This window comes from Metarhizium robertsii, assembly GCF_000187425.2.
Source record: "Metarhizium robertsii ARSEF 23 chromosome Unknown MAA_Scf_6, whole genome shotgun sequence".
Classification (NCBI taxonomy): domain Eukaryota; kingdom Fungi; phylum Ascomycota; class Sordariomycetes; order Hypocreales; family Clavicipitaceae; genus Metarhizium; species Metarhizium robertsii.
Window position 1 is genome coordinate 987,296 of NW_011942204.1, and position 25,067 is coordinate 1,012,362.

General features: G+C 52.0%; 6 protein-coding genes across 6 annotated transcripts; 3 read left to right on the forward strand and 3 right to left on the reverse strand.

Annotated features, from left to right (window-relative positions):
• Positions 1-569: 569 nt before the first annotated feature.
• On the forward strand, positions 570-1,887 carry MAA_06525 (Peptidase aspartic, active site protein; the record flags this gene model as incomplete). Its single annotated transcript, XM_007824523.1, has 2 exons — positions 570-1,107; positions 1,181-1,887. 2 exons carry the CDS (start codon positions 570-572, stop codon positions 1,885-1,887), a joined length of 1,245 nt encoding a protein of 414 aa, XP_007822714.1.
• Positions 1,888-2,206: 319 nt separating this feature from the next.
• MAA_06524 (Methyltransferase-related protein) lies at positions 2,207-3,694 on the reverse strand (the record flags this gene model as incomplete). Its single annotated transcript, XM_007824522.1, has 1 exon — positions 2,207-3,694. The coding sequence occupies one exon, from the start codon at positions 3,692-3,694 to the stop codon at positions 2,207-2,209; it is 1,488 nt and encodes a 495-aa protein (XP_007822713.1).
• Positions 3,695-11,298: 7,604 nt separating this feature from the next.
• Positions 11,299-14,309, forward strand: MAA_06523 (Fungal transcriptional regulatory protein; the record flags this gene model as incomplete). Its single annotated transcript, XM_007824521.2, has 6 exons — positions 11,299-11,449; positions 11,516-12,388; positions 12,476-13,073; positions 13,132-13,194; positions 13,262-13,910; positions 13,965-14,309. 6 exons carry the CDS (start codon positions 11,299-11,301, stop codon positions 14,307-14,309), a joined length of 2,679 nt encoding a protein of 892 aa, XP_007822712.2.
• Positions 14,310-14,691: 382 nt separating this feature from the next.
• On the reverse strand, positions 14,692-15,589 carry MAA_06522 (proteasome component PUP2; the record flags this gene model as incomplete). The annotated part of the gene is made up of 3 exons (XM_007824520.1): positions 14,692-14,865; positions 14,942-15,480; positions 15,565-15,589. 3 exons carry the CDS (start codon positions 15,587-15,589, stop codon positions 14,692-14,694), a joined length of 738 nt encoding a protein of 245 aa, XP_007822711.1.
• A 751-nt stretch (positions 15,590-16,340) lies between these two features.
• Positions 16,341-19,243, forward strand: MAA_06521 (Spc97/Spc98 family protein; the record flags this gene model as incomplete). The annotated part of the gene is made up of 2 exons (XM_007824519.1): positions 16,341-18,767; positions 18,842-19,243. 2 exons carry the CDS (start codon positions 16,341-16,343, stop codon positions 19,241-19,243), a joined length of 2,829 nt encoding a protein of 942 aa, XP_007822710.1.
• A 523-nt stretch (positions 19,244-19,766) lies between these two features.
• On the reverse strand, positions 19,767-23,306 carry MAA_06520 (SNF2 family DNA-dependent ATPase; the record flags this gene model as incomplete). The annotated part of the gene is made up of 2 exons (XM_007824518.1): positions 19,767-22,573; positions 22,637-23,306. The coding sequence occupies 2 exons, from the start codon at positions 23,304-23,306 to the stop codon at positions 19,767-19,769; spliced, it is 3,477 nt and encodes a 1,158-aa protein (XP_007822709.1).
• Between the last annotated feature and the right edge of the window lie 1,761 nt (positions 23,307-25,067).

The following is a 25,067-nucleotide window of genomic DNA, read 5'->3' on the forward strand; positions in this document are numbered from 1 at the left end:
ATGTCTGTTGTCGTCAAAACTGACTGACTGCACACGACCACCAAGACGCAATGATGTAGCACTGTACTCCGTAGTTTGTGCCCTGCTAGGCAGGTAGGAGGGAAGGCAGGTAGTGAGCTCCTTCCACAAATGCTCCATGTCGCTGCCTCTCCAAGTCCTCCAACTCCTCCAACTCCACTGCCCCGCTTCATTCCGTCTTTGTCTGCAGCCTTCCATCCAAGTGGCTATTGACTGAACGACTCGCCAGTCTACAACTGCGTATCTCAAACTCAGAATCCTTTCCACACACATCACCAGTCGCTGCAGTCCCAGCTAGAGCATTGCGTTGCTCTTCTTTACATCACCTTTACTTTGAATCGGAAATATCTAGATTCGCGCACACACGGCTGCTATGTAAGCTACCATTTTCATCGTGGGCAACCGGCCTGGGTCGGGGGAACCTTCAATCATGGACCGGCAAGACAAAGCTGACCAGAAGCCCTCACCAATGTAGGCAGATTACACTCAACATCTTCAATCCCCAAGCTGGGGATCAGGATACTTTGTTGAACCTGGAAATCTTTCCCGACATGACCCTTGAGACCCTCCGCGAATCCGTTCATGCCGATACGAACATTCCCGCCTCTTCGCTCCACATTTACCACAATGGCCGCCTACTCACAGACGACACCAAAACTATAGAGCAGCTGGAAATCCCCAATGGTGGTATGCTAGCTGTCCACGTCAGACACCTCAGAGGCAACACGGGTGCCAGTGAGCGCGCTGCTCAAACACAACCACCTGCCCAGCCCCCACGGCCCCAGGGCAGCGGTGACAATGATCCCGAGTTGATTCGCCTGCAAATCCTGGGCAATCCCGCCGCAAGGGAGCATCTGCAAAGGCACAATCCAGAGCTTGCTGCCGCTGTAGATGACCCCGTACGCTTCTCGCAAATCCTTCAGAACAGCCAAGATAGGGAGCGTCGAGAGCGAGAGGAGAGACAGCGAGAGATTGAGAGATTGAACCAGGACCCCTTTAATATCGAAAATCAGAGAAAAATCGAGGACATGATCCGCCAAGAACGAGTGATGGAGAATTTACAGAGTGCCATGGAACACAACCCTGAAGGTATGCCCAGCGTCGTTCAGTCAACTACTTCACCTGAACTGTCTGTCATAGCGGATGCTAACCGAGTTTCTAGTTTTTGGTCGTGTACACTTACTATACATTAATGTCGAAGTGAATGGCACCAAGGTGAAGGCTCTGGTGGACTCCGGTGCACAAGCTACTATCATGTCTCCGGCATACGCCGAAGCATGCGGCATCATGCGACTTATTGACACGAGATTCGCTGGTGTAGCCCGCGGCGTCGGCACCGCCAAGATTCTTGGGCGAGTCCACTCGGCCCAGATCAGAGTTGGCAACCTGTTTCTTCCGTGCAGCTTCACTGTCATGGAGGGAAAGACAACGCATTTGCTCCTTGGCCTGGACATGTTGAAGAGATATCAAGCTACGATTGACCTTGTTAAGGATAGACTTATTATCCAAGGAGAGGAAGTACCGTTCTTAGGCGAGGCCGACATTCCCAAGGATGAGGAGCCAGTCGAGCAAGAAGCCACTATTCCGGGCCCTGCCGGAACCACAATTGGTCAGGAGACCGGTGCGGTTCTGCCGCCGCAGCAACCATCAACCCAAGCTTCGTCAGCTTCGGCGCAGTCAACGCAGCCCCCGAGGAGTAACCCACCCGCCTCAGCGCCTTCCGCGGCGGCATCTGCTTCAACGCCAAACGTTACTGCGGCACATGTGGAAAGCTTAATAGCCATGGGGGCCACACGAGAGCAGGCGATCCAAGCACTGCAGGCAGCAGAAGATAACGTCGATGTAGCAGCAGGTCTGATTTTCTTTTAGACGAGTTAGAGCAGGGGTTGTCCTCTTGGCCGTATAACGAAAGCTTGGAACACGAATCCCATGAATAATGATTTCGATGTAGAACTTGCTCATGATCCGGCTCTTGATTTTGCAGAGGCGCATTTAATAAACATCCTTGGAGACGGGGCCCTGAAGGCGACTTAATTGTGCGAATCAAGGAGAATAGACAGCAGGAACACATGATGAATGACGTTATTTAGCAGTATTTGAAAGTTATCACAAAGCCACGAAACAGGCAGACAAAACTTGCTTCAAATTATGTGACATGATGTGGCCAAAGTCCGCAATCGCTGCTCTGCTACCGAATCTTATACACGCAAGGCTTCAAAATTGACGCTTCGTCCTCGGCGTTTTCTGCATGCTCGTCATCATCCCACTTTGGCGCAAAGCCCTTCCTCTTCTTATGCGCGGCCCCCATTTTGGACGCATCCTCGGCCTTGACCCCTTTGCCCTTTGTCGGCGAGGCGCCCTTTATGAAATGCATCTTGACAAACATCCTGTTGCTCAGGTCGACTGCCTCTGCCCTTTCGCCCTGTAGCACGAACCCTCTCTTCTTGAGCGCCTCGATAAACGCAGTAACGTCGGTCTCGCGGCGTCTATCCTCGAGCCCGTCCACCTCGACAGCCAGATCCTCTCCGTGGAGAGCGTCCGCCTCGGCGTCCCTCGCCGCCTTGGCCTTTTTACCAAGCGCCGCGCTGTTCTTCTTGCGGTTCCCAACAGAGTGCTCGACCACGGCACTCTTGCGGGCAGGCCCGAAGCGGGACTTGATTTCGGCAACCCACAGCTCCCCCTTCCAGTGGAGGATGCGGTACGCCTCCTCGACAAAGTCGATCCAGTTGGTGCCCATCAGCGCCAGGCAGAAGATGGCCACGTTGACCGACCCGTCCTCCAGCGGCAGGTTGGCAATGTCGGCCCGGGTGACCAGCGCACTGGGCGACTGCAAATCGAAGCTCTTGATGTCCAGCCGCAGCTTCGACCTGTCGCCCTGCAGCGACTCGGCGAGCCGGGCGTCGCCGCAGCCCAGATCCGCAATGGTGCATGTGCCCGTGGTCCGAGGGAGAGCCATCTTGTTCCGCTGGGAGGGCGGGGGTCCCGGCCTCCCCTTGGTCGGGGGTTTGGCCCTCGCCCTGCTGCGAATGTCGGACAGGAAGCTGTCGACGGGGTTCTCGGGCCACACTTTGACCTGTCGACGGAAGCCCTCGTGGTACTCGGTGAACATCTCGGGCGAGTCCTGGAAGAGGGTGAATGATTCTTCCGACGGCCGCGTGTACAGCGTCTCGTTGAGGTGGCGGAAGCGTGCGGATATCAGCTTTTCCCGCATGGAGGCTTGGAGGGGGGTTAGTTTTGAGGGCGCGGCGGCGGACGGTGTGCTGGTGGTGTTTGGTTTGGAGGGTTTCGTCGACGAGGTTTTGTCCAAGGGTTCGGGGAGCCGAGCATCGTTGGCGGTTGTTGTGTGTTGGTCCCTGTTTTTGTTCTTGGTCTTCTTGTCCTTTTTGCTGCTCTTGGGTTGGTCATCTTGGGCGGCTGCTTTGGTCGTCATGCTCTGCTTCTTTGCCCGCTTTGCCGAATTGTTGTCGTCCTTGCTTCCTTGGTTGCTCGAGGGAAGCTTCCCTTTGCCCTCAACAACTGCTTCGTATAAATCAGCTACATTGGTAGACGTGATGCTTTGCGATTCGACGTTGTTCCTTTTGCGCTTTTTGGATTTCACGCCTGATGGCCCGGAGGCGGATGCTGTCTCGGGCTTGAGTGCGTCCGCGGAAACGGACCAGCCTGGCACAGCGAACATGATTTGCTGCCTGGCACCTATGGCTTGAGAAAATGCGGAAAGGCAATTGAGATGGAAAAGTGTGTTTGGTAAAATTTCACATAAACTATTCAAACGACGGGCATATTTACAACCACCTTTCAGACATGTGTGGAGTTGCCATCTTTTTTTTTATGGGCCGTTGATCTTATCGGCAGGATGTGGCCCGTGCACCCGTTATCTAACTTTCTACCCGTAGGAACAAAACTGTTGCAGGGTAGCAATAAAAAGAGTCGCGTCTCCCGCCTTTGTTGTTGAGGCATGCATTCCTAATCCAGCGCCATCCATCAATGGACGGGATGACAAACCCAATGCTACAATGAGAACATGGCCGGGGCACTTCATATCACAGGGAATGGAAATTTTCCGCAACCTACTGGCAGCAGATCGTTCTGCAGAGTGTACGGGTCTCCTCGGCGTGCTGCATCTCAGTGTAAGCGTTACACGTCCTGGCTCTGGCCCCGGCCGACTTGGTAGACGTTATTGTGAACCATGCTATGGGAACCACAGGTTTCACAATCGAGTGTGTTGCCAAACTACCTAGGTAGTACTTGGTCATGGTGGGAGACGAGTCTTGGGTCAACGACAGGGTCTTTCAGCTACATCTGCCGCCCGCCACAGCCTTAATTTTCATCTCGCCAACTGAGACGCTTCCCGGGAAGCACCTGAACCGTGGCCACGGGTTCGGGGCCGGATGCATACATACGCCAGCAGAAGGAACTGTACGAAGGCCGACATGATACGAAAGCGAGGGAACTGGGACCTGGCAAAACCCCTCAGACCCGGCAGTCCGGAAACAGTGGTCTCGCTGTGTAGCGGCCCGGAATCAAGGCTACTCGCAGGCCAGATCGCGTAGGAGTGAACTCAAAGGCGGCCTGGCGTGAGTGACGACACTGAATTAGCTGATGGATGGTAGTACGCTCGGTGCCAAGGACCCCAACTTGCTTCGCGACTCCTAGGCATGTTTGTAACACGAGACTTTTGGGGACGGCTTCTGGCCACGGCAACAGTATCCGGCCATCTGGGTGGAAACACGAGTTAGAGTTACCGCTAAACCATGAGAGCAAAAACCGAAGGGGTAGATCTTGTACCATGCCAATTGCGCAGCCAGCATGCATGCAGTGCGACAGAGCCCAAGGGTTTGTGCCGCCAAGAGAGCACTTGGACGCAGAACAAAGTTGACTGAGTTTGAGACCAATGTGCCACGCCTGTTTGGATTTCAGCTGTGAGCTGGGCGTGTATGGTGCGGTTGAGTGGCAGTGGTTGGAGTAAGGGCAAAACAGTATAGGAACCCTTTCGTGCTTCACCTCCCTTGGCACCTAGTTGTCGGCAATTTCTCCATACTTTATTGTGTTGTGGTCACAGAAACTGGCCTCAGGATGCGTGAGAAATTTCCATCGAATGTTGCGTTACATGGGGAGGAAGCAGTCTCTGGTAGGTTGTGCCCATTGTCACTGCTCGAGACTGTTGAGATGCCCTGATAGCTAATTTATAGCATGGCCAACCAATTTCAGGACATGTGCTCTTGTAGGGTTGTACCATCTTGCGGGGAAGGTCATTTGCAAAAAAAGTTTTGCATCTGGTGGGTGGTAGTGATGCCAATTCACCGGAATTCGAGAGCATTTGCTTCACGGTCTGGGATAATTTTAGACCTCCAGAAACACGGCATCATAGTTCGAGGCGTACAGGAGAGAATAAGGACAGAGAGGGAAGACATTGACGTTCTAACAAGCAGTCTGATGTTGACAAAACAGGAGCTCAAGTCCTGAGTCCTGACGTACTGTTACTGCTACCACCTGACTTGACGTGAATTCCGATGAAGCTGGACACGATGTCAAATTTTGCAATCTCAGTGAGATAGAGCTGTTTTGAATAGGTGTTCTTAGAGGTAGTCACTGTGAACACAGCCACATCAAGTCGCCGAAAACCTGCCAACTTGTCTCACCGGGTCGAATTGCCCTCAGTATATGTATGAACAGCATATCCTCCTGCTCTATCGCGATAGGAGCTAGATGCAGAGGAAAAAGACCCAGTGACAGGTCACGTTCTATATCGTAAGGGTTTTGATATTGCATATTGGATAGTGGTTACTATAATCTAGAGGGTCCACGGGTGCCTTTCTTTGAGCACCTTGAAAGATTTATCCTGAATATTGTCGTGCATATTGTGTTCAGATCACAGGCTGCTGTCATGATGTAACCCTCGCACAGTCCATAATGCTCAGTTGGCTGAATCAAAATATATTAATGTCTCTACTAAAAGGTAGCTGTGCGCTTTGTGGGATGTTCCTGTTACCAGGTCTGAAGTCAGCTGTCATACATACGTGCTTACAGGCCTAGAGTCCTAGTTCCTGAGTACAGAAGAACCCTGCACAGAGAGAGCTATTATTCATGTCACGCTCTCGCCATCGCGCGCATGTTGGCTAGTGTTCTTTTGAGCTCACCAAGGCATGCCAACGCCCCAGTAGCCCACATTGGAGGATAGACTAACATCTTTTGCTGCATGAGTGCCTGGGTTTGCTGGCCGAGTACAGGCTGCAAAAGCCAGTATCACGTTGGACCAGTGATTCCTATAGTGGAGATATGCTGTGTTTGCATTTCGTATGTGTTCCTGTAGCAGGGGTTCGCGGCTGAGCAGGACGAGCTGTTGTGACATGGGAGGTGCGGTAGTTTGGGTAGGACAGAGAGAGCATCTAACACTTGACTTAGATAGGCAGTGCAAGACATTTATAATAGTATCTGGATCCAGTGTTAGTCTCGCGGCGAGGTTGGATGGTAGCAATTTGGGGAAAACGTGGTGGCATGGGTCTTACATCTCTGCCCTACTACTTATTTGGTGCATCTGCAGAAGACTGCCTGGAGTTTGATTCTCCCGGATTGCATGTGTAGTCTCTCTGTCATGACGCTGTCAAGTTTTCATCACAGCAAGGTGCCTTGGGTGCCGGACTAGCATACGGTCGTTGATGCATGGACACGTGCCAACGTTGCGTTAAAGCCTGTTCGTGCGTCACCTGTACATATCGGCAAAATGCTTTGCATTTGCAGCGGTAAGCCGCCTCTACCTGGGAGGCAAAGTAGATTTTGAGCATAAAAAGCTACGGTATTCGCCGGCGATGAGAGCAAAGGGGATTTTGAAATGATGGAGGAGCATGCTTGCCGCTTGTGTCGGGATAACTGCCTAACGTAGTAGGTACCTGCTGGAGGCGGAAGGAGCGGGGCAGAATTGATGGGGCCTTGCTGCGTTCTAGGCCTTGCGTCTCGCGGCCAACAGTCCGTCCTGGTATTGGGATTCTGCCCCATTGTCTAAAGGCCATCACGCACTCTGGGAATTTCAATGGAGACATATAAGGAATTCTGCAATTGATATTTGCATGTTTGATGTTTGGGGGGCCAGTGTTTTAGATACAAGTTTGCCCAAGATCCCCGCTGTATCGGATTGAATCCAAATCCTGTTGGGCGGTAGGTAGGTGCCCTGTTGTAAGTGTTCAAATCTCGAACAGTCTGGATAATTGTAATGTGGTAAATGTATATTATTTTGCCTTCCCTTTTTCATCATGGCATACGTACCTGTACCTAGGTAGGCAGATGGCTTCCTCGGCTTCCCCAGGGGACCATTTGGACAGAATTAATCGCTGGTGCTGAGTCATGCCGATTGGAGCAACCCCGTGCTTCTCTGTTGCGGACAAGGATCACGTTTGCTGGAATTGCCAAACAATGGCCAACTGGTACGAATCGGACCGTCACCCTGGCCCGTTCCTAGAAAACGGTCATCTACTACCTTGAACACTGAGCACTCCGCACTTATACCTGCTAGGTTCTCAATCAATACAATACGCCGCACAAGGGAGCTCTCCCGCTCGGGCTACAGCAGGTGGATATGAGACGGTGCCACTAGTCATATGCGTCTACTCGGTAATACAGCAGACAGCTTTACACGCTGGCTAAGGGCTTAGACACCCCCGGGTAGGCACTCGGTAGGGAGATGTCATGTTCTAAGTGGTTAGGCCCATGACGATGCGGGCCTCTCGGACACCGGCATATAACAGACTACATAAATACGTAGCATGGTGGGAAACAAACACTCGACGGGAGACGATTGCCTTGGGTGCAGTTTGCTTTGCCAAGGAGCCAAGCAGTCCGCTGTATGTACATACGTAGGAATACGTACTTGCAGCCCAGCCCGATCTTCCTTGTCCACAGACCGCTGCGCTTGCTCTGGATCACTTTTGCGGAAGACTAGGTGCCGTTGCAAATCCCACCCACATCGGCTAGGTAAATCTGAAGCGTACGATTTCTCCGTGTTAATCCCTTGACGCTCTGGCACCGAAGTCGCATTTCTCCTGACGACTTCCCAAATCAGCACAAGGCACAGAGAAGAACTTTGGGGGGGTGGGGGACAAGAGAAGTATGTACATACTCGAGAAGATGAGCCATCGAGTTCCGATGATATTCTGAGCCCTCGACCACCACGCCATGGCCAAGTGCTCAAGTCGGCTCCGTCGGAACTTGACCCCAAATTCCATTAGTAGTACTACTTGTCACTCGGTAGTGTATGTACGATCGTCTGTGCTCGGCGGCAGGGCCAGACGCAAGGGAGAGGGAGAGTGCCCAATTCGGGGCTAGGCCAGTTTGTCCGCCAGGCCAGGGAGCAGAGACCAGTTGCATTGACCATACACATGGCATGGTTCGGTTTTGCAGCTGCTGGTTTGTGCAACACGACACCATTTGCGATGGATGGGCGGGTGCGGTCTGCTGTGCATGTTGAAGTGCAGTGATGGTGTGTGGTCGAGTAGTCCATGTCTGCTGGTATTTGGAGGCACAGGTGGGTAGTCGCTGTGCACAAGTACTTAATTAAGGCTAGGGCGCATGCATCAAAAATTGCATAGCCTTGTTCGGCCACTGGTATCTTGGCAGGTGTCGAGACTACCAGACGGCATTGCATGTCAATACGTACGAGTATGGGGCAGCCCGTATTGCAGATGCTCCGTAGATGCTCCGTAGATGCCAGCATGCAATGTCCACTTGAGCACCTCATCACTGGAGCGCGGACGGACATGGACGATGCGGGCGCGGCGGTTCCCTGCTGCATCTGCTGCGCCTGGGTCTCTTGGTGAGCCGTGCCTTGCCTGTAGGCGACAGTCGAGATCTGTGGGAACTACTCCGTAATCAACGACCCAGGCTTCAGGGGCAGGGACCGGCCGTGTAGCAGCAGGACCCGAATGATAATACTGCTCGGTAGTCGGTGACGAGCTTCCATGTGCCGTGTCATCGAACAGCGTGTGGCTCGATTCGAAGGGCGGGGCGCCATGAGTGCCGCTAAGCAAGCCACGCCACCGCAGACCACATGCATTACAACGCCTGAACCGGCAGGGTCAGTCTGTTGGGATCATTGATCTGGAGGACCGTTGGCAATTGTACATAGAGACATAGGAACAGCAGGCATCGGGAGGGTAGATGCGGGCCTAGCTGCCCGTTGCTGCTGGGAAGCATCAGGTTCTCGCGGAGCCGTTGAGGCGCCTGGGCTAATCCGTCCGACCCTGCTTGACGCGAACATTGAAAGTTCCAGGATTTGGCTGGAAATGCACGGCAATCTGGACACTTGTACCGATCCGCCGAGTTCTGTTGACCGTTGGCCGTTTCCCCCGCTAGAACCAGAGCGTGCCGGCCGCATGTCTTGATATCATAGTACATACTACTATTCAATACCTAATCCCCTACGCTGTGCGAAGGCTCCAGTAAGTATTTCGCCCCACAACACCCCTGCAGGCAGCCGGTGACCTCGGATAACCTCGATAAAAGCCTGATTTTGGTATATTTTAATGTAGCGATTTATAACTAGTCTTCTTATAAAGACTTCTATTATTACTAAATTTACTAGTAAAAATATGTACCCTTAAGAATATAGCTTCTTATTGGATATATACCCCTGCAGATACCGCATTGGAGCCTTCGCACACCGTGGGGGATATGGAGCTGTCGAGTCAAGAGTTAGTCAACTAGGGCAGATGCATGCATCTGCACATGGGTGGGCATGGCAACGCTTGGTAACGGTGCAATGGCTGGCGCCAAGTCCGAGGAGCTCCAGTGGATGGCGGGCGCACCGGCGTTGATACTCAAGGCCAGCTCCAAATACCCACATGCAGATGCCCAGATGCCAACTTTAGAAGCCTGATTTCAAGCCCCTGAACCAGGCTTCAGTTGACCACCAGACCATGTGCACCGGACCTTTCCATGTTGGAATGCTGGCGCTTGCTCGACTACTTAGACCTAGGTACCTAGGTACTTAAAAAAAAAAAAGGCATTAGCTGGCGCCGGGGGTCGTGGGCCTGGGGGTGGACTTCTAAAGCCTGGTTGGTCAACTGGAAACATAGAACTGGCTACGCCCAGGTGCCCGTCAACTAACACTAACTGACACCGGATGGGCCTTGTCAATCCAGTCTGGTTTGTGTCGATTGATCCCGGCATCCAGTGCAGTGCTCCGTACCATGTACCAGACCAGACATCTGGACATCTGGGACATCTGGACCCCAGTTCTTCCTTCCCGCCTTCCAAAGTTGCCCTCATGGTCTCTCGATTTGCCCACCAGAGATGCTTTTCTGCTTGTGGCCAATGTCTGGTCAACATCTTGCTGCTCCGTCTGCTCTTCCTTCTCTCCAAAATCCCGGGTGCGGACTCGACGACCCAACATCTAGTTTCTTCTCTTGGCAGCCCTTGACATTTGCCATCGGCCTCACTTGTCTACAACACTGACAAGGATACGGCCCCGTCGAAGGGTCCCGGCGCCCTCCCATCCTTCGCCTTTGTCCTGCATCCGCCTGCACAACGCGTGTGTTGCCGCAAGACCTCACCATGCCCTTGGAAGTATCTGGCTTCCTAATAGTAAAACTGTATCGACAATCCAAGGTGAAAATCTGATTTGCTACTCCATTGCCGGAATCTACAGCTGCCTGCTACCTTCCCGCCCAGAACCAGATCAAAGATCGTGGGGGAAGAAAGAGGGGCGACGAGTGCCTCGGCTGATCTTGCTCAACTCTTCAACCTTTTAGGCGTCAAGTTGTCTTTGTTTCTTGGACGTCAGTCTCTATACCTAGGACATCATTGACTTGTTACCGGTCCCGCCTCGCCATCATTGTCCTGTCCTAAAGCCAGACAATCCCAGGCTCTGAGGTTTCCCCTCGGATCTACCGCCTTTCTGTCCGCCTGTGCTCGTGTTACACCGGAGACGTTTCACGCTCTTCAGCAGTTCTCTTCCTCGAATTTCTTTTTCCTATTGCTTTAGAGTTTGGCTGAATATTCTACTCCTTCAACCTAGCTTCGGAATTGTATCTTCTTTATTGCCTTTATGACGATTGTGTGCTTGCACGTCTTCACGACTTGCTGTGCAGCACCACAGTAGATCCACGCCGTCTTCAACAAACACTGGAGTTCTGGCTCTGCGCTGTGGTTCAGGAGGCAACTTGAAAACAACTCTTACTGGTTTAATTTGCTGCAACAAATACGCAATGTAAGTGCATGTGCACTAGTCATCTCCGAAGTCAGATCGACCTCCTGCCGACTAGTGTTCTTTGAACTCGTCGACTGTCCATGATGGCAGATGGAGGCAGTATGCAGCCCGACAGCAAACAATCTCAGCCCAGTTCAGCTCCAGCTTCAGCTCAACAGCAGAATTCCAATACAGAAGACGAAGCCAAGGGAAAGAAGCCGGCAGTTAAAAAGAGGACCAAGACAGGATGTCTGAGTGAGTTCCCCCTTTTTTGTCTATAACAAGTAGCTCTTTGCCTAACTCTCCAACTTTACCCAATAGCTTGCCGGAAAAGGCGAATCAAGTGCGACGAAACTAAGCCAAGATGCAAGAACTGCATCAAGTCCAAACGACCATGTGAAGGATATACGCAACGTGTTGTCTTCAAGGACCCTGCAAATTTAGGAACAACTCATGGCCATTTTGGACCAGCCGTATATCCACCTGGTACTCGACAACAAAGCGCCTCCATCGGACTTCACCCAAATCCGGCCAACTCTCAAGCTTCTCTGCAACCCATTGCACCCAGACCAGCAACTTTCAATGGTAGTCACAGGCAACCTATGTCGTTTACACAGGTTCACTCGAGCCACGGTTCGCTATCAAACTATCCTCCAATCCCGAACCCTCTTCTAGGACCGGACGCTGCTCATCTCGCCCAGAATTATTATATGGGATCCAGCCATGGCGAAGTTCCACCTCATGTCCTTGGCCAAGAGCAAAACTCCAGAGAAGAACAACTTGGGACCTCCTTTGACCGTGATATGCCTTCCAACCGGGGGTATGGATGGCCAGACCGCACCCAGTACGGACATGGAGGCATAGAAGACGAGGTTGCCATGGACGAGTCTGACGATGAATCCCCCGATCCACAGTCGCTTACTGTGCGAGATTATAGAGATATTTTGAAACCGTACACAAGAGGAGGCACCGAAGTTAGAACCTTTTCAGCATTTGCACAGAACTATGCCCTTTCAGAGTACATGGACTATGTTCATTCCTCCGAGCTACGGCGGCATGACATGCAAACCATCTTCCGCCATTTTGTTAGTGTCACTGGTCCTACCATGTCACTATATGAGAGAGACCCAACCTCGCTCGCTTCAGGAGCACGATTCGACGGTGACGCTACTCTAGATAACAACTTGTGGAGCCGTAAGTGCCTTAACCCCCCCCTTTTCAAACCATTTGTGTAGAAGCAGAAGATGCCGTCGTCACAGAGCGCCTCTGATACTTTCTCAGATACGTTTCCTTTGCTGTCCTTCCATCACCCTGGTCTCTTCCACGCCATTATGGCAATTGCAAGTTTACAGATTGCAAATCTCCAAAATACTCCGGCCACGGCCGCGTTAAGGCATTACCATATCTCTCTTCGTCGAAATGCGAGGAACGTAAGCAGCCTCCAGAGAAATACGAAGCCGACTACCGTGGCAACCACATTGCTGTTGGCCTACTTTGAGGTCTGGTCATCGGATCACACCAAGTGGTGTAATCATCTCCTTGGCGGAAGGCTTTTATTTCGACAAATACCCCTTAGACAAATGTCCCGCATTTGTCTTCCAGTCAAGCGGATGAGGCACTTCCCAAGTCCACTCTCAGCGCCGCCTTCCATCGGACCGCGAAGAGATCCCGCTGATCTTGATTACGGGCTCCTAAGCACAATTACGGGCCATCATGTCACAGCCGAGGATTATGGGCTTCAAGAAGGTCAGCTCCTGGACGAGGAATGTCTATGGACCACCGATAAAGACATAGAGACTTACGACATGCTTCGAGACCTCTTCTGGTGGTATGCGAAAATGGATGTTTATCAAAGCATGCTTGGTGGGACTAAACTATTGTAAGATTGACTTCCCGATATCGAGACCGGGAGGCTTGTATGTTGACTTGATACGCAGTATGGAGTATGAACATTGGACGCAATGCCCCCCACGGGCTCCCTTGTCCAGCATCAACTCCATGTAAGACGGCCCCTTCCCTCTTTTGCCCCTCATGTTGTCTCATCTCTCTAATGAATTTGAAATATAGTTTTGGGACTTATGATCATCTCATTCTACTTCTTGGTCGTCTGGCGAGCTTTGCATCGAAAGACTTGTCGAGAAAAAGAAAGGCGTTCCGAGCAAAAGGTGGTGGATCCTTTAGGGGAGGATCGTCTCCATCCCAGTTTCCCGGAATTGTGCCTACTCTAGGAAAGTTCCATGCCCCAATAGGCTTTTCTGCACAATCATGTTATTCAGACGAGTCGGATTCTCCAGGCGACACGGCAACACCTGAAAGCAACGAGCTGGCCGAGCAGGAATGGGAGAGTATTCGCCAAGCGTTCGAGACTTTTGAGAATCGTCTTGACGCTCGTTTTAAGCCTTTAAATAGTGAATATGCCGATCACAAAGACACACCATTTGGTACAGCACTCCAGTACCGTACATATTCTGTTGCCGGCATTTGGATGAATTACTATATGGGTCTTATTCACTTATACCGGAGTCGGCCCAACATGCCGCCAGCGGCAATGCAGGCTGCAGGAATGGCGGCGCCTTCTACTGCCGGCTATGCAATACAAATTGGACGTATCGCGGCCGGGCTCACAGACAACTGTTCTACAAAGAAAGATATTAGTACTACGCTTGCAGCTGCTCTAATTGAGAGCAGCTTCTGCCTGTTTGTGGCAGCAGTACAGGTATGCAAAGGCCAGGCAAGCTTGCACTTCCACGCTTTCTAACATTGTTCACAGCTCCAAGATAACATTCAACGCTGTTGGGTAATTCAGCGTGTATTCGATATTACTCGACTGACTGGATGGCAAACGGCTAGAAAGATTGCCATTGGATGTGAGTCGGCCTGGATTAAGGTCGCACAGCTGGGCCATGGACCGGAGTATAAAAGGCCACAGCATCTGGAAGAAGTGCCCACGTCTGTATGGATGAACCCTCGAAAACTAGACCAGAGGATTCAAGATCTGCAGAACACCACGGAAACAAGACTAGTCCTCCATCGGTCTGAACAGACCAATTTAGCTTTAGGCTTGCTCGGGGTAGAAACAGACTTGGAGGTGCTAGATCTTAGGGAGGACCGGTAACTTTTTTTTATCGAAAGAATCAAATTTCTGTATCATGTTTGATCCTTTGGCGGTGTTGTGGCATCGGGACTTAGACCGTGAACTGTACAGGTATGAGGCATGGATTGGCGTTTCATCCGGGGATACTCAGTATTTATAATCTGGGGTGATGGCTTTGCATCACTGGAGAATGGACAAAGGATGGGAGCAAGAGTGCGTTGAAGGATGTAATCGTATCTGGCGCCACCACTAGGCAAAACATTACATTAATGATACATAACGTGAACTAGCGCACTCCCTACTCGATTCCCTCATATTTTATAGACAGAGCCGTTGTGTAGGCCCAATGCTTTACTCTATTTGTCAAGGTTCAATTGCAATTGCAGTGGCCCAATGAACCTGGTTAGTTGGCAGGGAGCCTCTCTACAACGGCCGCCATCTCCTCATCGGTATATATTCTAAAGCCCTTTTCCTTGGTAACACTGGCCAACTGAACGTTCTTGGCATCTAGTTTTTCCTCCATAACTTGCTTCAATGTCTTTAGGACCAAGGTTTCGGCATCTGTGATTGTGAGGGACTAATTTTCTTGATTAGTACGTGTCAAATGTGCCCCCATGCAAAAGGGCAGGAAGCAGTCATTCAGGCACCCTCACCTTGTGGTATTCGTTCTGTAGTTCTGCTTGAGCACCCTCTGACCCCGAGCCAATAGCCTTGGCATCATAGCGATAGAACGTTCCGCTTGGCTCGGCGTGGAACAACTGAGGCCCTTGCTCATCAAAACCAGCAATCAGCAGAGCTACACCAAAGGGCCTGCTCATGATGGTCTCCTCTCCATCAGCACCCTCGCCGAATCGCAAGGCAAGATCGCAAATGGCCTGCGTGCAGCTCTCAACGCCCAGGGGCTCGTTGTAGTTGAAGGCGTGGCTCTGGCATTCGACTCGGGCGTGCTCGACCATGGAGCGAGCATCGGCCTGCAGTCCGGACATGGCGCAGCCGATGTGGCGGTCAATCTCGACAATCTTCTCGACGGATGAGGTTTCGAGGAGCGTCGAGGTCACCCTCTTCTCGACACCGAGGATGACACCTTCTGAGGTGGCTACGCCGATGGCCGTAGAGCCTAGCTTGATGGCTTCGAGAGAGTATTCGACTTGGAAGAGGCGGCCTTCTGGGGAGAAGGTGTTGATGCCCCGATCTGAAGCGAGGGAGTTTTTTTTCCGTTCTTAGCAAGGTGATTGCATTGATGGGGAAGGGGCGTGATGTTGGCACGGGAGCTTACCGTATTCTGATCTTGCCATGAACATCTTGGCGGTTTGTGGTTGGAAATTGGGCTATGAAGCCTGGTGTTTGGTCGGGGTATTGGGGATTGAGGCGAGAAGGATGCGGACGCAGACGCAGACGCAGGCGCAGGCGCCAACTTGGACCCGGCGCACAAATTGTTTGTTAGGGGTGTGGATGAGTACGGCGCAATCGAATGGCTGCCGTGGAGTGAGGTTGGCGATGGCTGGGAAGCTGCACTGAGCTCAGGTGTTGGATAGAGTAGCTCGTTCAATGTAGTACCTCGACGGCGTTTGGTCTGCACAGCACTTGACCGCGAGCACTAGGCAAGCACTGGGCCTACGCAGCTTGTACAGCTTGCCGGTCCGTCCACACAGGCACCAGCTGGCGTCACACCTGTCGTTGTCGGTCGCCGGAGCCGGAGTTAATCCGGATAGCCCGAACGACGCGTGCGTCGTCGCGCGGTTGAACCCCACGCTGTAGCAAGTGGACTGCAGTTGAGTGGCTTGTATCAAAACGGGCAGGAGAAAGTAGGGAATCTCCCTTCATGATCAATTAGACGACAAGGCATTACGAAACCTCACTTTCGCACATACCGGGCTATTGAATCACCCATCCTCCAATTCAATTGCGAAAGCATAAGCATCACCGCCAAGTATTACGGGCCAAATAAAAAGTACAGAAAGAAAAGAAAAATACGACTAGAAAGAACCAAACTGAATTGTATATGATACCCGTGACCTGGTAACCGCGTGGCCTCAGATGTAGCCCGCCAACATGGCATCCGGGACAGCAAGAGCCGCTAGCCGCGCCAACAGCTATGCAGACGATCGCATGCGCAGTTCCATGCCAAACGGAAGCTTCAGGAGCGAACGACCAGATCCGAGGGCACCCGAAGCTTCTCACCCCGAGGCGCAGTATCCTGGCATGGCTCATAAGAGGACCGCGTCGGGGAATCCAAGGCCCGTGAACAGATCAATATCTACACAAGAGCGGAGATACGAAGAGCGACGGGTTACGGAAAGGACTTTTGAGGCGCATGTGGATAGGATTTTGAAACGAAATCCTAGTCCAGAGAAGCAGCATAGACGAAGTGCCACTGGCGAGAGAAGGGAAGGGGAGGTGAGGAAGCAGAAGTCTACTGAGTTTCGGCCCAGGGATTCTCAGTCAGATGCTTCACAAGGTATGACTCTTGCTGTCTACAGAGCCTGCGTGTATGGAAAAGAGGAAATGCTAACCTGGCGAACAGCTCCTTGGGATCCAGAAGCGACTTTGTTACCGCATACTTCTGCCCCGTTGGCTTCGCGAATATCGATCCCCCCAGCTGCCTCGACAGTTCCACAGGCACCACAGCCGAAATCTTTGAATGAGCTGACGCTAGAGATACAAGAGGCAGCTATCGTGGAAGATCTGCTGTTTGTGTTTATGGGCTACGAGGGGCAATACATTCGCTTTGCGAAGGGATACGATCCGACCGAAGAGCGAGATCGTCTCACTGGACCAGGCTTCAAGATATCACCCGGACTGGATCCAAGTCTGGCGGACCTAACTCGCACTATGCTCAAAATGGCGACGTATTACTCGGCTCTGGAGGCATTCGTTGATGTTCAGAGTCGAGTCGAGTTCGGCGCCGTGAACCATGCGCTATGCGCATCGATACGAAAGTTCTTGCAGGACTATCTTATTATGATTGCACAACTAGAGACACAATTCCTCACAAGCGAATCATTCACGGTTCATGTGCTGAATATTCATACTATGCCAACGTGTCAGATGATGCATCAGCTGTATTTGCTGGCTCATGAATTGCTAAAGAAGAATGGTATAGTGGACGATGAGACTGAAGATGAAGATGACGAGATTGAAAACGACGATGCAATGATTGAGCGCTTGAGGGAAGGAGGGGAGCTGATACCAGGAAACATGACCAGCAAGAAAATTTGTAAAGGCGGTGTCGTTCTGGGTTTGATAACAATGCGGCTCGAAAGGATGTCTGGGGACCCGGCAGCCAGAGCTCTGCTCACATCGCTGCTACGAGATGCCAGTCGTCCATACATGGTCATGCTCAATGAGTGGCTACATCATGGAAGCATCTACGATCCACACTCTGAGTTCGTCATCGAAGAACGAAAGAGCATTAATCGGGAGAGGTTGTATGAAGATTACACGGATGAATACTGGGACAGACGATATACCATCCGCGAAAAGGACATCCCGCCGCAACTCGAAGGCGTCAAAGACAAGGTTCTACTGGCTGGAAAATATCTGAATGTCGTGCGTGAGTGCGGAGGCGCCGCCGCAAGCAAGGTTGTCACCGATGTGCCAACGACATTTGACGACCCTCGTTTCCTGGAAAATGTCAATAACGCATACGCCCACGCCAACAAGTCGCTGATGCAGCTCCTGCTTACAACACACGCTCTACCTGCCCGACTACAATCATTAAAGCACTACTTCTTCCTCGATCCATCCGACTACTTCTCCTACTTTCTCGAACTCGGCTCGTCCGAACTGCGTAAACCAGTCAAAAATGTCAATACGAGTAAATTGCAGTCCCTCCTGGATCTGGTGCTCCGCCAACCGGGCAGCATCGTGTCCTTGGATCCGTTCAAGGAAGACGTCAAGGTCGAAATGAACGACGTCACGCTCATCAAATCACTACAACGTGTTGTCAACATCAGGGGTATTGAGCAGGGCGAACCGCTCCAACCCGTTGCCAACCAACATATTGAAAAGGACAAAAATGCCACTGGATTTACATCTCTCCAAATCGACTACTCTGTCCCATTCCCCGTGTCCCTCGTCATTAGCAGAAGGACAATTTGGCGATATCAATCGCTATTTCGATATCTCCTGTCCCTTCGATACCTAGAATCACAACTCTCCACAACCTGGCAGACGCAAACACGCGGCGTAAGCTGGGCTCACAAGGGTCAGAACCGCGCCCTTGAATTATGGAAGCGTCGCGCATGGACTCTCAGGGCTAGAATGCTCGTCTTTGTCCAGCAATTGTTGTACTTTTGCACCGCGGAAGTCATTGAACCCAACTGGACAAAGTTCATGTCGCGACTGAGCGCCAAGGACGGCGACCCGACGAAACCGTCTGCACCGACCCGCACCGTCGACGAATTGATGCAAGACCATGTCGACTTTCTGGATACATGTCTGAAGGAGTGCATGCTCACCAACAGCAAACTCCTGAGGGTAGTCAACCCCCTTTCTCCTTGTCCCCCCTGTCCCTCCTTTCTTCCCATTGCTTCTCTCTAACAAGTGTTCAGATCCATTCCAAACTCATGCAAACATGCACCATCTTCGCCGCCTACACAAAGTGGCTGACGCAGGAGCTTGAAAAATCCGACCCCGATTTGTCCTGCACCACGAAGCCCAAGACTATGACTGTTGACCAGTGGAACCGCTTCCAGGCAACAAAGGCTGCATCCCGCCCGCAGCCGGATTCTTCCTCCGCACCGACGGATCCCGAGTCACGCGTGAATAATTTATCCGAGATTATAAAGAAGTGGGAGAATAACTTTAGTAGACATCTGCAGATATTACTTGATGCGTTAAACTTCTACGCCGCCACGGAGACGGTGGTTTTGCTTAGTCTCTGTGCGAGATTAAGCACTGCGAATCAGGGGACCGAGTTTGCGGGACGGGGACAGGACGAGGACATTGGATGACGTGAAGCCTTGCTGGTTAACGTGGAATGATTGCATGGCCATGTAGGCAAATGAAGTTTATGAGCATGAGACGAATGGTGCTATTCATTTTACGTATAGGAGATGATTCATATCCGTTTATCGTTAATTCCCAAGCCCCCCCCCCCCAAAACAGCCCTTCGATTCACCGTACCTCGTGAGAGAGCCCACTGTAGAAGAATATATGAAAAGGGCAGACTGCCGCCTAATCCCCGAGAACGCAAATCCGAAAAAAAAAGACCCTCCACGACCCAATGCTATAGCCCAAAAACGCCATATGCTCCTTTAGTTCCCATCGCTATCTCTTTGCTTGGTAAAAAGCATTGATTGCTCCGGCATTCGTAAGAATTCGTCATCATCAAAGTCTTGGTATATCAAAGAAAATTCAAATACCCCACGCCAAATGATCTCACAGGGGACATGACCCAGGTGATCCCCGTGTTATTATGCAACGTCTCATGTTCCCCCATATCGTTTTTCAAAATTCCTCCTCAAAAGCCAAGCATTACTTGAAAAGGCTGCGCAAGTCCATCAACTTCTGCCTCGCGGCCTCGGCCTTGTCCAGCGCCTTGCTTTGGCCGTCCATACTGAGACTGGCCAGCTTCATCTTCTTCTCTTGCAACTCCAGCATCTTCTCCTCAAAGCTATCCTGCATGATGTATCGGACGGTGCGGACGGGCCGCTTCTGTCCTAAGCGGTGGACTCGGTCTATGGCCTGGGCCTCCGCGGCAGGGTTGTACTGCGGCTCCATGACGTAAACGGTGTTGCCGGCCGTCAGATTCAGGCCCAGACCGCCGGCCATGATGGACACGAGGATGACTTCCACGGTGTTGTCTTCGCGGAACTTTTCCATGGCGGCAGTTCGAGCCATTCGGGTCATGCTGCCATCCAGTCGGACAAAGGTGATGCCCGCAGCTTTGAGGGCTAGCTCAATAAGGTCGAGGTGGGAGGTCCATCCCGAGAACACCACTGATTTGAATGGCGGCTCATCTGGACTGGCTTGACTAGCGGCCTTGGACTTCAAGAGATCTTCAACAAGTGCCTTGGTCTTCGTGTGCGGGCCATCGTATTTGTCAAACCTCTTCTTGGTGTCCTTGGCCTTCGTCTTGGCAGGCCCATCGTGCTCGGCGTCCACATCGTCGCGGCGAAGCTCGACAAATTCTAAGCGGACGTGGGAACCACAAATCAAGCATGGACCAGTATTCTGACCAGGTGCAAGGAACTGCTGGGCTCGTTCGCGATAGCTCCGACAGCAATTTCGGCAAACCACGTGGAAGCAAGGCGTCATGTAACCGAGAATATCGTCTTGCTGTTCAGCGTCGAGATTCTGGCCTTCGCCTGCGTTCAGTTTCTTGCTACACTCGATACAAGCGTCGTTGTTCGTGTCCTGCATTAGCGAGAACATCTCATGAGCCTTCTGGTGTGATAAAGTAGGCCCGTCTTCGTCGTCGTCATCAATGTCAATTGCCATCTCAGCAGACATGCCCCGTAGAGCAGCCAGGTCCTCCTCATTCAGCAAATCCTTGCCGTGGGCACAGAGAAGCCTCAGTCTTAAAATAGCCTTCAGAATATGAATATATGTATTGCCCCCCAGGGCTTTTCCATCTTTGACGCCAGCCAGGACCTTAACCCGGTCTTGGGCATTCCGCGCAAACAATTCGTAGATGGAGCGTTCCTCGGGGCTGAAATTTAACCGGATAACCAAGTCTTCGCGCTTGGGTAGATCGATCTTATCCTTTAGGCGACGAAGAGTGATTGTGTCGACGAGCACTCGCAGCTTTGGCACAATCTCAGGGTCGCATGCCTTGAAAGGCTCAACAATGTAGCGGTTGAATTTGGATCGATCATCAAATGGGTGTAGCCGCAAGAAGCTCAGCAGAGCAGCCAGATCATCTAGTCTGTTTTGTACAGGGGTACCTGTAACTGCCCAGCGTCGTTCCGCTTGCAGCCGGCACATGGCTTTGAACTGAAGAGTCGATGACTCACGAATCATGTGTGCCTCATCGAGGACGATTCGAAACCAACCGATCTCTTCCAGTGGATAGATACCGTCCTTGCCCTTGCGGCGAGAGCCTAGCTCGTTAGAGACCGATCCGTACGTAGTAATGACAACATCAAATTCGGCAAGCTTGTCCACATCCTTGATCCGATTGGAGCCATGGTAAATGTGGTATGAAAGACCGCCGGGTGCAACATGTTGTTTCATCTGCTCCTCCCAATTTGTCACAGTGCTAAGCGGACACACAATCAATGTTGATTTGACATGGCGAGTGACTGCGGCGGGGTCGAAATTGGTTTGCATAGCAGAATGGCCATTGCTAGACAGCCTTGGGTCCATTTTTGGCCGTTGAACAATGGGCGCTTGCTCCCACTTGTGAGACTCGTCTATCGTGCTCGAGACCAAGGAAAGGATACTCAACGTTTTTCCAAGACCCATCATGTCGGCGAGGATACCACCGCAAGTTTCTGGGGGTGGTGCTCTCTGTTCTTGACCGGTGATGACATTGGAATACAACTTCTCGCCTCTGGCGTTGACTTTCGTCCGCCAAAATGAGACCATGCCCTTTTCTGTGGATTGCTCTTGGAGCGACTTCTCCCTGGTAGCCATGAAGTACAGGCCTTGCTTCTGATGCTTAAGCAGAGGCGTGAGGATTCGTGCGTCTGGGTCCATTGTTGGAAGGTCGTCATTTCTCTTGAGAGAATCAAAAACACCCATAACCTCGGAACGAATCTCTTCCACGGTTCGGTTGGCGACACTTGTGTATGTGCCTTGCGCGTTGGTTGGGTAAACCTTTGGCGGAGGTGGCCGCCATTCTGAGACATGAGGATTGAACACTTTAATACCCTTCTGCACCATATGCGGAGCAATAAGCTTCAAGTTGTGCTTGCTCAGCAAGGCGCCAACAGACCGGGCATACCTTTGGGGACCATAGAGAACAACGTCTAAATTGTATGCTCTTGAGATTGCCTGCCCAGGCTCCTCGCCGGGTTTCTTTTGGTGCGGCGGTATGCGGCAGTCTGTTCGTAAACGTATATTTGTGTCGAGGAGAGGAGTAAGGGCTGCTGCACATGATAGCTCGACAAGACCAATCATCTCACGAGTGTGATCACAGGCTTGGATTTTCAACGATCTTTCACCACTTTGTCGTTTCAGCAATATCTTGATGCCGGGATTATATCCAGGGCCCCAAAGACTTTGCATTCCTGGCTTGGGTGATGGAACCTTGCTGCAGTTGAGACTGGTTTTGATCATTCCATAGCACACCTCCTCATCCTTTGGATCATCCAGGACCATTACGTCATCATCTGTGCCTAGAGCGCTTGTTAATTAACATGATAACGGGAGCACAAGCACGCGGAAAGGATGTATCGCACCATCAGTAAGATCGACAGTAGGAGTTTGCGGTACAAGGCGACCGGCGTCAGTCTCTTGCCGCCTGTCTCTCACGTAGTCGCCCAGCATACCACTGCTGCTTCGGATGGACATGTTACTGGCTCTAGCAGCAAAGTCCTGAGGGTCCTCTGTTTTGCGGCGCTTGGGATGAGGAACGTTGGAACGACGCTGGACATTATTCATACGCTCAATCCAAAGCCCCACGCCGTTGGCATTGGAAACAGATGTCTCGCCATTTGGAGGAGTTGGGGTTGAAGAACCGCTGGTATGGTCGTTGGACGAGGTGTCACTAGCACTTGTGAACTGGAATACCATTTGGTCATTCACCGACGGTGATGCTCGGCTGTGACCATTTGCCACATGATTATACATGGGCTGGGGACGGCCGGAGGGAAGGTTTCGCAAATCAGTCGCGCTGAAGCCTCGACGGCTTGGTTGCAGCAAGGCCGCCGGATTCCAGGCCGGCATGGGGCCAGAAGGCTGCAAGACTGGACCTTGAGCAACAGCAAGATTGGAATTCGGTGACTGCTGCACGGTGGCGGATTGACCGGCGGGCTCAGCACCGGGTCGTGAACCTCTCAAGGGCACCGTAGTTTCACTCGACGGCCACGGTGGAGGCTGAGGTGATTGGAAGGTACCGTTGGCATCCATCATGAACCACGAGTAGGGGGGGATCTGTGTGGGCTTTTAATGCGGCCAAGGGCCGAAAGGGAAGAGGAGAGGGCTACCACGCCGATTTAGAGAGCGTAGATGGCCTCATCACAAGCTCGGCGGTGAGAAACCGGGTGCAAGATGGTCGAGGCGTCGGCGTGTTGAGGGGCTCAAGGCTGTAGCAGCGCGTGCGTGCGGAAGAGAGATGGCAGGCCGGACGGTCGATGCACGGCGTTTGTGGATTTCGATGGCCACGGGGTTTCTCGGAAGCGTGGATGCGGCCGTGCAAACCAGAAGGAAATGGGTGGGTGTATATGTATGTACGTGTGTCGAGCGGACGCGATGAATCGTCCCAGGGCGACGGTAGCATGCAAGGTGTGGGTGTACTGTGATGAAGAATACGGCGCTGTACAATGCAGTCGATGTTGTAACTACTGTAAGAAGAGGTGCGTCGAATGATGATGTGACGATGGGGATGAGGGTGAGGATGAGGATGAGGATGAGGATAGAGATGAAGTGCCTGGGGCCTATTTCCGGATGGGAGAGGCTAAATCAGTGTGCATGAGTGAGAAACAGGCGACATTTGAAGACTCAGGCTCTCTCTCACTCACTGGCACGCCGTCCACGCCCACGCCCACGCACACGCACACGCACACGCACACCGAGTCTCGTTAATCCTTACGCCACAGGCGCACACGGAAGAAACACACGGCAGCAGCAGGCCAGGGAGGGATCAATGGCAAAAGGCCGAACGGCGCAATTTTTGTTGGAGGCGACAAGAGCGAATGATTAAAGGTTGAGAAATCAAAGAATACTATTGCGGTCGTGGCGATGAGGATATGCTCTTATTATTCATCACATGTCCGGTGCAGCGGCCTGGCTTAGGGGCAGACAGAGTGCCGCCTAGGTCCATGTCCTCCAATTGAGGTGAGGTATCCAGGCTATTGTGTACTAAAATGCCAGCGGGAAAAAAAATCATTAACTGAATGACGCTGCTTCCAGTTGGCACGTCACTAAATTGTGATTGTTATTATTATTTTCTTATTTTTTTTGCACAATAGTAACAACAACAACAATCATCATAATAAAAGTGCACCAGTCAATGCCGTTGATCCTCACAATCTTCAACCTGCCCAGTACAGCAGCTCACAGCCACCGCCGGACGCACTTCCCGCTGCAGAGTCTCGAGGTCCAGTGTCTTGGCCTGCGCCGACTTTCTCTAACCAGCCGCGAACCGCGCCGGATCAAGGTCACCTGGTCGGGTGAGCTCGAGTGGCTCCGGCAATGTGTGTCCATCAACTCCGTCCGGGCCACTGAACGGTGCTGCCATTGGACGGTGCTGCCCCCCCTGTGACTCCCTGTGGCTCCAGTGGCCCCAGTGGCCCCCAGGTCCCGCCCAGTTAGCTCCGCTCGCCACTGGAATCTATCAAATCTCTCGCACGTGAGCACTCCGAATTTTCTTTTACACTTCAAAGTGACTTCAGACGCTCGTTTTTTTCTTGTTTCGTCGCGATCCATCGGTTTGCTCCAGCATGTGCTTGTGGACGGGCATCCTTGGCAACTTCCCAATTATCCACGCATCCCGCCCTCAGCCGTCTCCAGAATCTCATCGAAATCTGAACCATCTGAACCACCCAAAAACCGCCACAAGCTCCATGACGATACCCAGTCGACCAGTATTGCCGCCTCCTCGTCCCTTGTCTAGACGAGCCATGGCCGGAAGGGCTGTGTAGTGTGCCATCGTCTCGAGTCAATCACACC